This window comes from Brachionichthys hirsutus, chromosome 15, assembly GCF_040956055.1.
Source record: "Brachionichthys hirsutus isolate HB-005 chromosome 15, CSIRO-AGI_Bhir_v1, whole genome shotgun sequence".
In the NCBI taxonomy this organism is placed as follows: domain Eukaryota; kingdom Metazoa; phylum Chordata; class Actinopteri; order Lophiiformes; family Brachionichthyidae; genus Brachionichthys; species Brachionichthys hirsutus.
The window spans coordinates 2,248,980-2,265,798 of NC_090911.1; the positions used below are offsets into that span (position 1 = coordinate 2,248,980).

Genomic DNA, 16,819 nt, shown 5'->3' on the forward strand with positions numbered 1-16,819 from the left:
GAGATATTCTTTTCTGAGTCTTAATTGGTTGCTTGATTTGTTTGTTTGGACATAGGCTAAAAACTATTTTCCAATTGTCCAGGTTTCACTGGTTTATGCATTAGCAGTGGTGCATGCTCTCCGAGTGCTTCCTGGTTTGATAAGTATGACTTAAAGTACATCAGTATCAGCACTAAAGGTACGGCACTGACTACCCTCCTCTGGCTGCTCCGTATTTTTACCTGTCGACGTAGCAGTCAGAGCAGCACCAAGGATTTGAGATGATATTCTGAATCTCCCACAGCAGTGAACTTGATTGTTTTTTGTCTGTTATCTTGTGATAAACTGGCAACGTGTCCACAAACCTCATTGGGAACATTTTTTATTCATAAAACACCACAGACTTTACATCCATTAAACGTGATCTTAAATGATACATTTGATTCATTATCCCTCTGCAGTGCAATAGCACGATAACGTACATGTTATTTACACACTTTCAGTATTCCAGCATGCATGCTTCCTTTCAGCTTCATTTAGTTTAATAGCAGGCATCATTTTCAGCTCTGTATGATCTTCCTGACGGGGGTCCTGGTACCCCAGGATGTTAAGAACCTGACATCTTTACATCTTTAGCCGTGCTACATGGACACCGTGGTTATGCTGTAATTCACTAATACTAACGGAGATCTCATCAAACTTTATGCTCCACCGAGACATGTACAGTCGCAACACTTTAAATCATTGCACTTCATTTCCCCACTCCCTCTGCCGCTCCTTCTCTTTTTCTCTTCTCATGGTTGCTATGGCAACAGCCTCGTCGAAACACATGCTGAGGGGACTTTGTCTGCTCCCATCCCTCTTGGCCCTTTCCTCACCGTCCCTCCTCCTGTCCCTCTCTTTCTCCTCTCCCTTGAGTGTTGGCTTCTCCATTCTCCCCTGGTCTTCCGTACAAACTGCTTCACGCTCTGTTGGGACCCTCGCTAAGTTTTCTTTACTTCTGCCTCCATCGTTTCCCTCCCTCTGCTGCTGCTGCTGTCGGAGGGTCATGGCGGTGAGTTTGCAGTGCTGTGGCTTTGGAGGAACAATCGGCACAGCTTTTACTTGGAAAACCTTTGGATGCTTGGAGATAACCAGCTGCCTTCCTACTCCTCCTTTCATGAGGATGCTTTCCTCAAGCTTCCTACTTTCCCTCACGTCCTTCATGTCAGACGTGATGAGAGCCTCACTTGTCCTTTTACCATTGTTCTCTTCTTCTTTGGAAATCATGTCTTTTTTGTCATCATGCGGCGTCTCATTGTTGATGGAAGACTTTCCTCGGCTCTTTGCAGCCTGTTTTAAACTGGTGTCTTCTTCCTCAAACTCTTCCTCTGTATTTGTGTCTATGAGATTGTCTTCAGTTGTCTCCATCGATTCCTTCTCTTCCTCCATCGTAGCTTCTGCCTCATTCGTCCGTCCTTCATCATCCTCCACCATTTCATCCCCCGTAACTTTTCCTATCTGCTCTTCCACTCTGACTGTCAAATGCTCAGTAGTATCTTCCGCTCTCACACCACTTTCTCTCTCAACTGTCTTCTCATTCTCAACCCCCTGGCTATCCACTTCCTGTATCACTTCACATACTGCATCCTCACAATCGTTACAATCGTCACTGCTTGTCCCGCCTGTCCCAATATCCTGCTCTTTGCTCGATTCCTGCATCTTTTCCACCTGCTTTATATCAGCGCTCACTTTGATGCCATCCTTACTGGTTTCTCCCCACATGCTCTGATCATTTTCTCCTATTTCCCTTTCTTCACCCACGTCTTCGATCTCTTTGCGTACCTTTACGTCCTCCCCGTCTTTCTGGCCTACATCCACTCTAACACAGGTTCCGGGTTGCTCTGTGGAGCTTACAGAAACGTCTCCAGACTCCTTGACTGAAGCCTCTGGGATTTCTGTCTGCCCGGAACTTGCACGACAAGCCAGAAAATCGCTTTGCTGATTATCGACCACCTCCCTCTCCTTGATCGTTGTGTCTGCGCTTGTGCTGGATTCATCATTGCAGGGCAGCAGATAGTCAACAGACAGGCGTGTTGAGGCCTCTGAGACGGACGGTCGCATCTTGTCCTTTTGTGTATCGTCCTCGACACAGTGATGTTGTTCGGAAACCTCGCTGCAAATAGATGATGGGGGGGGGTGAGGGGGGGTGAACACATTTAGGACATTGATCTAGAGCTGCACATGAAGAAAATAGATTTTGATTGAAGTCTGCATATCAAAACTATTGGTTAAAGCAGCTTTGAAGGCGCATTCTTTGACCTTGTTACTGAAATGTGAATTAGGAATCAACCTCACCTTAGCGTATTGCTTTCCAGTTGGTCTTCTCCTTCTTCCATCCTTCTTAAATCCTTCTCCTCTGGGCTATCTGCCTCTCCTTTGATGTTCACCTCCACTTGCTCCTGATCTCCAGCAGTGGATTCTTTACCTGTAGGAAATTCATAGTCCGGCATCCGGCATTCCCTCCCACCAGAGATCTGTAACTGATACAACTGATCTCTATCAAGAGCCCAACAGTCTCGTGTATCAGCGTCCGGCTCAAACCTGCTCACGTCATGCAAGAAGAGATCAGCAGGGAGACTTTTAACAAACATACTCTCATCATCCTCACTGCTGTAATCATCATCATCATCATCATCATCATCATCGCTGTCATCCTCTGCCTCCTCTTCAGAGCAGGACTCCTCTGCTCCGTGGAGGGGTCTGCTCATGTGAGGCAAGCTGAGTGATTTGGCGTGTCGGTTATACGAGTCTGTGCTGAGCACCCTGGTTCTGTTCGCCTCTGTGCGGCTCTGGGCCTGAGCTTCAGAACCAGGCTGCAGGTGGAGCTCTGCAGGAGAAGAAGCTTGAGCCTGATCCACGACTTCATACTCATCATCTGAGTAGCAAGGAGGCTCGACGGAGAACTCGTTCACCTAGTTAAAGTTAAAGAGGCAGGAAGAGGAAAAAGAAGTGCGTCTGTTTTACACAAACCCAAGCAGGGCAAAACTGTCCAAACCGCACCTGTCGAGATCAAACTACACACCTGATAGGGGACACTGCAATCCACAAGGTCCAGGAACTCAAAGTTATCTTGCACATAGCCTGACAGCCCCAGGTCATCCCCTTCCTCTTGAGTCGAGTCAAACATGTCTGGATCTTCGAACGAACATTCATCCCCACACTGATTCACCTCCAGCTGAAAATCCGCTTGCTTCGCCCCTTTCATATCTGTAAATGAAGCACAGGCTAACATCAGGCGTGAACTTACCATATTTGCACCTGTGTGGTGTAAAAATAAAAATAAATGTTCAAGTTTATGATCAGAAGTCCAGAAAATCTGTGTCCGTGAAGGGTTAACGCTGACCCGGACAGCATTGTGACCAATCGATGACAATATGATAGAGGTATTTTATACTTTAATGTGTTCTTTAATGTGATTGGAAAATTGAAATGTGAACCCAAAATGAAACCGGATCAACATTAACACAACTCCGATCCTTTGCTCTGACTTTCAGGCATGAAAGCACCGTCAGCATCTGGAAATCAGAAGTTTAGTTCTAAATTTGCATTTGATAATATATTCAACATGTTTTTGAAGCCTTTGTTTGGAGTGAAGGATTTTTCATGAAATAATTGATATTGAAAATAATCACAAGTTTAAAAAGCTCCAGTATTCATAATAAAAGACATGTGGATGATGAAGTAGGTGATATTACCCATGCATTCAGTGTTTTCAACAACATCCTTTACATCGCTGGCATCATCTTCATCACGACCTTCCTCAGTGCTGGAGGTCAGGCCTTCGTCTCGTTGCTCTCTGCACACATCTGGAACTCTGGTCCCCAGCTCCGGCTTCCATCTCCACTCCTTTGTGACCTCCTCCTCCTCATCTTTCTCTCTTTCACCTTCTTCTCCCCCCTCCCCACTTTCCACCATTTCCCCATCTACCACGCTACTTCTATGACTCTCTTCCTCGACCTTTCTACTGTCATCCACCGTCCATTCCATTCCCTTGCTTTCCCTCATTTCCACTTTTTCTCCTCCCTCCTTACCTTCAGCCCTGCCCCCTTCATCCTTGTCCCAGCCGCAATGAACCACCCTGCCGCCCCCGCCCCCTTGCAGAACCCCTAATGCGAGGTTAGATGTGATATGCAGGGGCACAGTGACCATGGTGGGCCCTGTGATGTGCATAGCTGCCCTTCGACCTTTACTTGTGTGTCCTGGGGATCTGAGCTGGAGCGCCTCATTGGCTGTGACTCCTAAACCATCGAGATCGAGGGCGGTGTATGTGCCCTGGGTCCCCAGACCCCCACTCACTATCCCCGTCCCCCTGCGGTAGGTTACAGCGTATTCACTGCCACTCATTGCACCGCTGGATGCGGCAACATCTGAGCCAGACTTGAGAGAAGGGGTGATGAGGGAAGACGTGGTGGAGGTGTCGGCAGAAGAAGGGATCTGGGTGATACGAAGGGAACCTGGGATAAACAGTCAGCAAAACAACCCAAAGTATGACTGTGAAGCTTAACAAATAAAGAAAGGACACTTTTCCCCACTTCTTCTCAGCTGTATGTTTGCTTTGTGTACTTAAATGCATGAGATTTGATAAGCTTAGATTGGATTAGGTTTAATTCCCTTAGAACTAAATTTCACTCAGAAAATCAAGTATTAAATGCACTAATAGAAAGCATGATTCAGGCTAACAGGAACATCGGCCCCAAGACAAAAGAATATAATATAACTTATTGTTATGAGGCGGTTAATTCACATTTGACACTTGAAAATAGGATAATTTATATTTTATGACAGGGTTTGTTTGTTTGTTTGTTTGTTTACTGAAACTGCTGGATGGATTAAAAGGAATCTGAAGATGGGTCTTGGCCTAACTTAGATCCCATTACATTTTTAGAGCGATCCGGAGACCCGCCTGGATACAAAAAAACAAAACAAAAAGATCGGGATTTTCTCATTTACTTATAATGCAGGCTTTCCCCCCCCAAAAAAATCCTAGCTTGTAAAATATGCATTCAATTCACTCACCAAAACTCACAGTCATAAAGGAGTCCGATATGAACCATCATAAAAAATGTCTTCTGGATCTGATCCAGAATGAGGTCAGGAACAAATATGACATTTAAACATTAAAACTCTTTTCATGGTTGGTGTATAAAGATACCAGAACAATTTAGAACCTTTTGGTGCTGATCCAGATCACCATGTGGACGGTGTAAATCCAGTTAGGAGGGGAACGAGCTGCTTGGAGGAGGCTTTTTTTTATAATTGTAGGTGAACAAAGACTTTGGGTTTACTTTACATGCCAGTTTAAGCATATTATACATACCGGTACATATACTGTACATCTACGTAGTGTGTGGAAAGTTATGAAGTATTCCCTTCTGCTTGCTTAGTATCTTAGAATCTTAGTCATCAATCTGAAAGAATCAATACTGATAGAAATGAGAAGAGACCTTCTTTTGGGTAAGACGGGGTTTGGAGGGAGTCCATGCTTCGTGCTGGTCTTAAAACAGCCTCGTCTTTCCCTGAAACGAAGAGATTTTCTTTCAGAAAGCAGACAATTGTGTGAAAAATGGAGTGAGGATTAATAATGTACATCAGAATTGTTAACTAATATTTTTTTAGGAGGAAGCCCAAGTTGTTAAATTTTCACAGAACAATTGGCTTCTAATTCGTTTGCAGACTTTCAAAATAAATTCCTTAATTAGTTTTTGGTGCAATTTTCCTCTGCAGAATGTAGAATGTAGCAAAAGCCAGGAAAACTGGTTGAAACCGAGATTATTACGAGAGGAGCAACAACCCGGACACGTTTCTGAACCTTTGGATGCGTGTTTGGGTCTCCGGTCATGGAATCGACCTCCGATGTTGAAGATGGACATCCACTTCCTGCCTTTAAGGGACCCTTTCCTCCTGAATGGGACACGAGAAGATTCAACAGCCTTCAGTTACATGTTCTAAAGGCTGCAAACATTGTTCACATTATTCCACCACACATATTGATGGAAAATTCCAACCTGCTGTAAGGCAAGGTTTTCCAAATACATGCATGGAGGGGGGGTTAAAGTGACATTTGGGACATTGATTTAAACACGTGTCAGTCAGACTTACAGAGAAAGTACCAGCTCATCATTATTGATCTTTATCTGTAATGATTGAGCCTACTCACTTGTCAGGACCTTCAATGATAGCGTGGTAGGGCCTGATGGGTAGGGGGCCATCCCCGGGACTGATTAAACCAAAGCTGGAGACAGGCTGAGTAAAAGCAGCTCTCAACGCTGCTTCTTCCTGGTTGCACACTGCTGATGGGGATGGGAGGGACTTCCTTCTCTCATATGATACACCTGAGTCATTGATTAAAAAGAAAAACATTGAGAATGGGTCCCTCAGCTGAACCCCTGCTAAGATTTTCCCAGCATTTAATGCAGAATGAGTTAAGTGAGCTAAAATACGAGGCCAGCATCATCATCATCATCGTCATCAGGTCTTACCTTGTTCAGCAAACAGCTGAGGGACGTGTGTGAGGATGAACTCCACCACGATGGACTGAACTCTGACCTCCATGAAAGCTGCTTTACCATTAAACCCGGACAGCTCAATGTCCTTTGACCTTAAAGTACAGAGCGATTGGAAGGTTCGATGCACGGATGACCATGATGCATGAATCAATAAATGGAACAGGGGGGGGGGGGGCGTTCAGGAGGATGGGAAGAGAGTAGAGAACAAAAGAAAGACAGAATACGTCAAACTCAAATGGGGGCTAGTTTCCTTTGATGTCCCGCTTAGGAGCTCTGTCCTCCGGCCATATTTTCATTTGCATTCTTTCCAATTTATCATCAACTTAAAATACAAGTGAAACAAATGCTCCTGAAATAGGAAGAAAAAAGAAGCTGGCTTTTCGGTCAGTGTTTTTTGGGGTGAAACGTTTCATCCAGTCCATTAAAGCTAAGCCTGGAGATCAATCACCACTGAAGCAACCAGTTAATATTACAGCAAATCAATATCAATCAATCAGTCGCCTTCAAACGTTAGAGCACGCAACGTTCTCCTGTTTAGGACGTCTTATGATTCCAATAGAACATATTAAAACCGCACATAGATGATAACAACTACAAAGCAAAAGATGTCACCGAACCCAACTGCTGTTTGGAGCAACAAATTGGTAGATCGTGAATACTCTAATATAATACATTAGAGTATTATATATACTGCATATGTTATATATAATTTCATATAAATACTCTTCTGTACAAACGTACACTTTATGAACAGTTGACGCTGTTAAACAAAGCTGATTGTTGCACCGTTAGGCTACATCATTCAGTTTGTGCATTGTGGTTCAGTGCCTTGCTCAAAGGCACGTCATCCCAGAGGTCAATGGATGTAAATGCAAACCTGAGCAGATTGGGGGCCCAGACGATGGCCAAGTTCCGAGCGTGCATGTTGGTCTCTGACGAATACGAGGCCATCCTGACAAGGTGGCGCATCAGAAACTCCAGAGTCCTGAGAGACAGCGAGTTGCAAAAACAAATCAGCAAAAAAAAAATATTTTTTAATCTTAATAATGGTATCAGTTACTTCATCAACCAAATTGGTGTATCCAAACTGACCGTCGAATTCAGGATGAATTGAACGGACTGTACCTGTAATGTGGTGCCGATAGTTCTTGCAACACATCTCTGATCTTTACGAGCCTCTCCTCCTCCAGCTGGATGGAAACGGCTTCCTGTGGTCAAAGCATTAAACTACAGCATTAAAACTTTTTATCAAGAATGAAACCAGAAATATCATATTCTGTAAAGAAAGACAACTTTGAGAGGATATTTTCCTGACTACAATTATTTGCTGTGTTTAATTTGGTGATAAAGTTCATTGAGATGTTATTTTTGGGTTCTGGACTCTTATTTATTACACAGTATTTTTTCATATGGTGTTGTTTCTACTTTAATAAACCAAATGTGTATTTCACTGTTCACTGGTCTGCAGTATATTTTCATTGCACGTAAAATAGAATATATGATCACTCTGAGATCTAAAAATTGCTGAATCTCAAAGAGAGACTGGGGGGGGGGGGCTGCATATAACGTTTGTGTTTCTGATTTACTCACAGCAAACTTGTCGTACAGCTGGTACGTGAGCAGAGGGTTGGGCAGCTCTCTGAAATAAGCTTTACACAGAGAGCTGACGCAGTGGATGTCCTGCAGGTACACGTCCTTGTTCAGATCTGGGCTGCCCTCACTCTCAAACTCTGTCCTGGGGGGGGGCATGAGCACACGTTGACTTTATGACGTAATAGCATGGCAGATAAATGGGATTACAATGTGATTTCCTGGATGTTTTTTTTGGTTTTTTTGGTTTGCATATTCTGTCTCCCACAGTTGAAGTGCATCCATGATGAAGATTACCGACCTTTCTTCCCATTTATCCCACGCTGCTTCTTCCCACTTATCCCACTCTTAAGTGGGATAAGTGGGAAGAAGCAGCAAGTTATCCCACTCTTAAGTGGGATAACTTGCACAATCGGTGGCTGCAAAATACCTTTTTGCTCCCACTGTACAAACATACCTTAGTTTTTGAATGTCGGATGACACTCCAGATAACCTGTAGATTCCATCCACGATTCCATGTGTCTCAACAAACTCACTGCAGCATCGCAAGACCTGAGGAACTGGAGGAAACAACGAGGCACTCAAAAGTCACTAAGTGTAACCGATGGATTGTTTTCCAGAAGCTTGCTGCTTACTTCCACCAAGAAGGTTGTGTTTTTGATGCCATTTTTGTTTGATTGATTGATTGATTTTTAGCAGGATTACGGAAAAACTACTAGATGGACCTTGATTTTTTTTTTTTTTTTTTATCTGAAGCTGGGTCTTGGTCTAATTTAGATCTCATTAAATTTAGAGAGTAATCCGGATACCTGTCTGGTAACAATAAAATGCGTTCAATTCACTCACCAAAGATCACAGTCATAAAGGGGTCCGATATGCACTAGCATGAAAAATGTCTTCTGGATTTGATCCAGAATGAGGTCAGGAATAAATGTTTTACATTTTAACATAAAAACCCATTTATGGATTCAAAAACAAAATCAGTTAAAAACTCTGATTCACTTTTACTTTTCATGGTTGGTGTATAAAGATATCAAGAACAATTTAGAACCTTTTGATCATGATCCAGATAGAAAAAAACAATTGTGCATTTGATATATCATTACCTCCAACCAGGGAGGTTATGAACAAATACTGAACTAATGGCGCCAATGTGAATGCAAATGCCAAAGGCATGTTTTATGGTCATTCAATAGAAAAATGTGAATAAAATAAGACTGTCAAATCCTATAACAAGGGGAATGAGCTGCTTGGCGGAGGTCTGCACTCTCTGAGTGCTTTTCTAGGATTTGTATTGTTATTCAAGTAGTTTGATTACTTTGTGACATTCTGTTGTGTTGTTAACTTCTGAAAACTGTTAACTATTTGTAATCGCAAAGGAAATTGGCCTTCTTCGTCATTCATCCAGACCAGGTAAACTTTCAAGTAAAAACTACACCTGGATATCAGGTACTATATCAGGTGGGGCATTGTGCTCTTTTGCTTCTGTATGCCTGTGATTGAGCAGGCAGCAAACCCAAAACAGTGACATTGTTTGCGGATACAACTTTTAGCATTATATTGAGTTTTGTTGCACAAGTGCATTTGTTGAGTTCATTTTCTTTTTCTTTTTCTTTTTTGAACAACTTGTAGCGTTGCAGCATTTCAACGTACTCCGGTGTAAAACGATTGGTAGCTTTCGAATCTGTGCTGCGAAGTCGTTTCCAAAACACTGATCATAAAATAGGTCTGCAGGTTCTCAGTCATCCAGGTCGAGGTAAATGCTTGAAGACTTTTCGCCTCTCATGCAAGAGGCTTCTTCAGTTCTGAGAAGACCTAGAAATAATATTTTTCATTTAAAAATGAGATGTGAAATAATCTCCTCCAACTCTTTTAGTGCAGGTGAGCTGAATATATTTCTCTATATATTTTATTACTCTACTATGAACAGCAGGGCAAACCTTTGGAGGATTCTTTCCCGGGTGGAAATGTTCACGTTCATTTAAATCCATCCACTTACTTTCCTGAGACGAGGCGTTCAGGTGCACCAGCAGATCACACCCAAACACCTTCTCTTTGTGGCCTCCTCTTCTGCGAACTCTCCTCATTTCTTCCTGCTGGCTGTTTTCACCACGGCCTGAGATGTTCTGCTTGTGATCATCAGCCTGACTGACTGAATGGCTGCTGGGCGCGTTGACCAACTTGGCTACGGCGATGCTTTTGCGGAGGCGCTGCACATCCTCCTTGCGTCAGTGCATGTCATTGAGTGCTTGTTGCTCTGTGGCTTATGCTGCGTTGGAGGTGCTGCGAGCGTTGGGACGGGTTTTTATTCCACCCTGCAAAAGCAGAAATCACTTGTTTCGTCGTGCACCAGTTTCGTCTGGCTCATGTCATCCTAACCTAAAATCAAATCAGAGATTGCAGACCCTCGCCTCCAATAGACTATTTGATCTTGTGAGACAGAAAACAGGGCTTCCGGATCAGAGGGGCCAAACCTGCTCTAGCTTGCTGCTCCGGAACGGGAAAAGATACAACTCTTATGTTGCACCCCTGAAATGAAATGAACGACTGGACTCACGTTCATCTTCGTTTGGCAACTTTTAATTACAGTCCTCGGTTCAGTAACGTCAAGTAATATTTTTGTCTCCTGCGTACTACAACACACCTTCTGGACTCTTTTTCCCATCATGCCATTCGTGTCCCTAAAGGTGTCTTAAAGTGACAGTTTACAGCACAGGCACAATTCCAGATGTAAAAATAATTCTAGAATCTGGATCCAGATCCGGATCAACGCCATTCTCGGGGAGGACCGAGCCACGGACAGAACCTTGTTTGTGTAAAAATTTCAAGTTGATTGGGTTACTAGTTTTTGAGTTATGCGCGCGGACAGACAAACAAACAGACAAACGAACCCAATTGCAATACCCTCGCCTCCCCTTCGGCGAGGGTAACAACAAATCGCGCTGAATGTTCATCATTCAAATGTGGCTTTCCACTTCCGTACTGTCGTACTCAATCTGTTTTTTTTTTAATGAGAAGCCACACCCTTTGCCTCTTTGCTTCTACGCCGTGCAGTGAGCCTCTGAATGCCACGTTTAAATCGTGCCGTAATATCTTTCTGGGCTGGAGGATAATCTTCATCTTCCAATCCCAGCTAAAATCCGAGGGCCACGGTAAAGTCAGGCCAGCCGGGGTCCTTCCTGCCTGCATGTCATGGCTGCTGCCCTTTTGTCATTGAAGCGGAAGTCAAGCAGCGATAAAGCAGAACATATACACTCACATGAATACTCAAAGTCACTCCATCTCCCTGCCACCTGCCACTGACCTCTGGTAATCCACCGCCTCTGACTGTCAGTCCACTTTTAGGAAAGTAAGGAAATACATGAAAAAGCCAAGATGAGTGCTCCTACCTCCACTCTGCAGCGACACACGAGTATGAGCATAAAATCATGACGCAAGAAACCGCTAAACTTCCCCTGTTAACTTCCTGAGTGTTGCTTCTTCCCTTGTGCTTTCGCTCTCTGCACGAAGCCGACAGTTTCTCTGCTGCTGCTGTTTGAATAGGCAAATCGGTATTGTGTACTAAGACTAGAGTATATCTGCATGTTTGTCTCATGCACAGATACGAGCTTCTCATGCCTGACAGCAAGGAGCAGACACTAAATGCACATACGAGTCGTCTCATCTCCTTCAGATGCACATTGAGGTTATATATTAGTACTAACCTCTGCAGAATAAAGCTCCACATAAAGTGGCAATAAGTTAAACCACTAACAGATCCTGTATGTATGACACTGATCTGCTGATATACATAACGCAATACTATATATCATCACACGCTTTAGTGCGGTAACCAAGGTGATTTACTGTTTCATAGGCCTGTGTTATTACCCTCGCCGAAGAGGAGACGAGGGTATTGCAATTGGGTGCGTTTGTATGTTTGTTTGTCTGTCCGAGCACATAACTCAAAAACTAGTAACCCACTCGACTTGAAATTGTTACACAAACAAGGTTCTGTCCGTGGCTCGGTCCTCCCCGAGAATGGCGTTGATCCGGATCTGGATCCACATTCTAGAATTATTTTTACATCTGGAATTGTGCCTGTGCTGTAAACTGCCACTTTAAGAGGGAGGGACACGAATGGCATGATGGGAAAAAGAGTCCAGAAGCTGTCTTGTAGTACGTTCCGGAGCAGCAAGCTCGAGCAGGTTTGGCCCCTCTGATCCGGAAGCCCTGTTTACTGTCTCACAAGATCGAATAGTCTTTTGGAGGCGAGGGTCTGCAATCTCTGATTGTCTTTCTAGTTTACGTTGCAATGTGAGCTTCATGTTTCTTTATATGTTGTGGCTGAGTTAAACGGCTTAGAGCCCAGAGGCGCAAACCCAACGACAGAGCACAGAAACAGGTACTTACACAGAAACGATTGATAAAAATATCAATATTGTTTTGTGATCAATATGATTTCACAAAACATATTTGGTCTTATTTTGAGGTTCCCTCCATTAAAATGTTTAAGCACAAATTACAACAGATAATCAGAGAGAATCAGAAATGAGGCCCGAAACAAAACAATATACTGTATAGAAAAACAACAAAGTGACTTTGTACAGTCTCGGTGCGGAGATAGTCGAGGATTTACGGTAATCCAGCCTCACCGACACGTGACGTCCTCCTCGGTTTGTCTTCCGGCATGTCCCTGAGTGGTGGAAATAGCGGTAGAATAGCACGTTTGCGAGTATTAGGATTATATTCGTAAACATACACAAACTTTGCTGGGCCAACATAGTTTGTCAGAATATGTTTAAGCACATATTATTGAAAAGATTATTCAGAACTGGATGGAAAGGGATTTGACACCGCCCGCACGAACCGATGGCCTTTCAGAACAAGCGCTCCGGACTATCGACGATCAACGGAGCAGATCTTCCACGCACGTCGTTCGTGCGTTCAAACGACGCCAAATAGATTCTCATCGGCCATTTAGACGCGTAAAAATCTTTCGGTGGGCGAAATAGAGGCGTGAAAATCTTTATTAGAGTCCGGTAGAGACGGTGACGTCAGTGCAAGATGGAGAACTGTAGCTTCCGCAGCCAGCTGCTGTCTGTCATGGAGGTGCTGGCCAAGGCGGCCGTGGAGGAGATCAACCGGCGCGTGGACGACGGCTGCGGCGTCCTCCGCGTGGAGGTGAGGCAGAGCCGGGAGGACATCGAGCTGCTGAAGGAGAAGTGCGAGGGGATGGAGGCGGAGCTGAGGAGGAGCAGGATCCGAGCCAGGAGGAGAGGTGAGGAGAGGAGAGGAGTCCCGGGGCAGGCAGGGGGGGGGGGGGGCTGAGGAGGAGCAGGATCCGAGCCAGGAGGAGAGGTGAGGAGAGGAGAGGAGTCCCGGGGCAGGCAGGGGAGGGGGGGGGGGGGGGGTGAGGAGGAGCAGGATCCGAGCCAGGAGGAGGGGAGATGAGGAGTCCCGGGGCAGGCAGGGGGTCGCTGCTGGGTGGAGGGGGGCTGTTTTCATCAACACGTGTTTCTGCTCTGTGACCCCCCCCCCAGCGGCAGAGAGGTTCTCTCCTCGCGTTAAAGTAGCGCAACACAAGGAGAGGAGGAGCAGAGACTGGGAGGTGGAGCTGGACGGCGAGGCCCCAAATCACCTGCAGCAGGTACACAAGCGGGTTCTGTCTGGCGCGTGTGTGTGTGTGCGTGTCCCTGAGAGGACTCTCTCTCACACACACACACACACACACAGAACCTTTCCCGTCTCCACTCAGACAGACTCGGTCCTGTTCGGTGTGCGTCCCGACGCCGAGGCGTTGCAGTGCGTCGACGGCGCCGACGTGCACACAGCGGTCAAAGAGGAGTGCTCGGAGGAGGACATGTGGACGAGCTGTCCCGAGGACGGCCTGGGTGAGTTCAGACGCTTCGCTCCGGACCTGAGGGGGACGTTTGGGACGGTAATCTAATCTAATCTGTGCTTCCTGGACTCTCCGAAGGCGAGCAGCCGCCATGTTTCCCCCACCAATCAGCTGACCCTGGATCTGTGTTCACCCCGGATGACCCGTACGGCGTCGTGTCCGAGCTCTCGGTGAAACACGAGAGGACGGACGAGGCGGACGAGAACGCCGCGCCGCTGGATCCGGAGGGACGCCCGTGGTCGCCCGGTCTGTGCAGGGACGCCATGGAGGCGGGCTTCTCGTACGGCGAGCAGCAGTGCGAGCCGATTCCCTCGGCGTCGGCGCCCCAAAGCGGATCGCTTCTGGGAGACGTGGCGCCGCAGACTCACTCGGGAGACGAAGAGCACGCGGTCGAGGTGAGCGAGGCGCGAGCAAAGAGGCGGGCCAGGCCGTTCGGATGGAAGCGACCGCAACCAGACGAAGGGCGGAGTGGTCTACCTCAGAGTCGCACAACGGCGGCGTGCCTGATTCCTCATCAGCTTCATCATCATCATCATCATCATCATCAGAGCAGGGGCTCCTCGCCGCACGCAAGGAGCTCCAATGAGGATCCAGCCTCCGCCTCTTTCTTCCGGCACATCCGCAGCGGATACGGCGCGGCGAGGAGGGCGAGGGCCGCCTGGAGGCCGGGCATCGGCGAGAAGCGCTTCAGCTGCACGTACTGCAACAAGAGCTTCATGCGGTTCAGCCAGCTCAAGGAGCACCTGAGGAGCCACACGGGGGAGAAGCCCTTCAGCTGCCTGCTGTGTGGGAGGAGCTTCACCAAGCAGTGCAACCTCATCCGGCACGCCGTGGTCCACAGCGGGGAGAAACCCTACGAGTGTGCCATGTGTGGGAAGTGCTTCACCCAACGCTCCAGCCTGAAGTCGCACCAGAAGACGGTGCACTGAGACCGCTGGGTTTTAGCAGGGGCAGCCAATCCGGTGCTAAACGCCACTGGAGGCGGAGCTTCGTCTGTTTACAGCGCCCTTTGTTGTCTGCTCTTGTGTTTGAGGCTTTTCTGATTGGCTTATATTTGAAATCAAACTCGCAACGGCCTCGTGTTCTTAAAAGCAAACCAAGTCGCGTACGTTCGACTTTATATTTGTCCTTTTACACATTTATGTTTTATCAGCATCCGAGTGATAAACCCGGTTAGTTTATAACAAGGAGGTTATTTTTCCAAGACGCTTCCTTATTCCTGGGATTAGATTAGATTACGTGACGCGCTCTCTCACACACTGAGCAACCCATCAAACCGCGGATTAAATCGGCATCGTACGAAACGTCGCAGTCATCCTCAGTTTGTGCTTCTCATTTACATTAAAGGAAACGGACAAACCTTTTATGGTCACGCAACATTCTCTCTCCTTCACGTACGACGGTCAAAGCATATTTGCACGTCATTTGACTTTGACGGTAAGGAACCGATCATTTGTTCTTCTGTCGCCGAATGGGATCGGACCGTTAGGCGTAAACCGAATTTACCGAGTGAGGAGAGCCTTAAGAAAGATCCTCAACTATTAATGAATCAGTTCTGATGTGGACATTTGTAGTTGAGTATTTCATAACACTAAATAATATTACAGATCCGCTTCCGTGTCAAATAGTCAACCAAGATAATGAGGAAGACATTTCTGAAGCTCCATTAACTGCAATGTTAACACAAATCTCAAAGTGATCCAGAATCCAGGATCTCTTCTGGATCACTACCTAAATGTAATAATCTGTTCCTGGTAACATTCCCAACATTTGAGAATCTCCTCAAGATCCGTCCAGAACCTTTTGAGTTATCAGACAAACAAACCAACGCAGGCGAAAACAAAACCCTCCTCGGCGGAGGGTAGAAACTCTTGTATACTTTACCTTGTTAGACACTAGTAGTACTACGAGTAGTAGTAACATTAATCCCTCATTAAAGGATGCTTTGAAGTTTGCGTCTTGATTTTAGTTTCAACATTTATCTATTTTCTTTTGTTGTTTTAAACATGACAATCATTTTATCCTTGTAACATAGTTTTTTTTTTTTTTTTATCAATAATCAATGTACAATGTATAAAACTGACAAAATCTATAATTTAAAAATCATTGTTTTAAGATTGAGGGAAGATTCCTGAGATGTTTTTGCTAAAAGGATCAATGAAAAGCCAGTGTGCTACTACTGGTTCATGTTTTCTGTTTAATACAAACAAATATTCATAAAATACAGATTTTGTCAGATATATTTTATCTGGTTAAATTATTGGCTGTGACCTTTTTAGGTTAGAAAATGTTCAAAGTGAAAATGAATTACAAAAATCTTTTTATTCTGCAGCAGAGATGTTTATTGGGAAAGATGGATATTTTGAAAGTACCTTCAGAATTGTTTGAGGGTTTGTGAAATGAGCTTAAATGAAATGAAGTGGCTGCTTTCCCGAAGACAGGACGGAGGCTCAGTCAACCAAACGGTTCTTATTGCGATCCCGGAGAAAGAAAAGACTCGAACCGAAGACGCAACCTTTTCTTTTTACGCTTTTTAAACCAAGTAAGACTTTTTACATTTCTATCCAAACCATCTGACAAATGACAAACAAGCAAAATTCAGACGCTTTCGTGACTCCATCAGCAAGAACATCCGTTCCTTGAATCATCGAGGAAAGTGGCGCAAACCTTTTTACACAAATGTACAAAATTAAGACGTTAAAATGTTTTTCATAAATATTGAAGGTTTTATACTAACACTGCCATAAAGGTGCTTCATTTGCATAGAAAAGCATTGATAGGTAGGAGGTCACTGGATGTACGGCTGCACATAGTTACTGTT

General features: G+C 45.2%; 1 protein-coding gene across 1 annotated transcript; it reads right to left on the bottom strand.

Moving 5' to 3' along the window:
• Positions 1 to 354: 354 nt before the first annotated feature.
• arhgap30 (Rho GTPase activating protein 30) lies at positions 355 to 10,204 on the bottom strand. The gene is made up of 14 exons (XM_068748813.1): positions 10,117 to 10,204; positions 8,575 to 8,677; positions 8,118 to 8,262; positions 7,653 to 7,735; positions 7,405 to 7,512; positions 6,504 to 6,619; positions 6,179 to 6,362; positions 5,831 to 5,922; positions 5,466 to 5,537; positions 3,717 to 4,475; positions 3,044 to 3,228; positions 2,317 to 2,933; positions 1,623 to 2,134; positions 355 to 1,523 (listed from the first exon to the last, which is right to left on the bottom strand). The coding sequence occupies exons 1-14, from the start codon at positions 10,202 to 10,204 to the stop codon at positions 721 to 723; spliced, it is 3,867 nt and encodes a 1,288-aa protein (XP_068604914.1). The 3' UTR covers positions 355 to 720.
• Positions 10,205 to 16,819: the final 6,615 nt, after the last annotated feature.

What these genes read in the sequence shown, in the direction of transcription:
- arhgap30 (XM_068748813.1), bottom strand. Translation starts at nt 10,204, where the DNA reads ATGAGGAGAGTTCGCAGAAGAGGAGGCCACAAAGAGAAGGTGTTTGGG. An exon ending in TGGGCCCCCAATCTGCTCAG is followed by an intron (nt 6,620 to 7,404) that starts GTTTGCATTTAC and finishes CTGTACTTTAAG; the next exon opens with GTCAAAGGACATTGAGCTGT. An exon ending in ATCATTGAAGGTCCTGACAA is followed by an intron (nt 5,923 to 6,178) that starts GTGAGTAGGCTC and finishes TGTCCCATTCAG; the next exon opens with GAGGAAAGGGTCCCTTAAAG.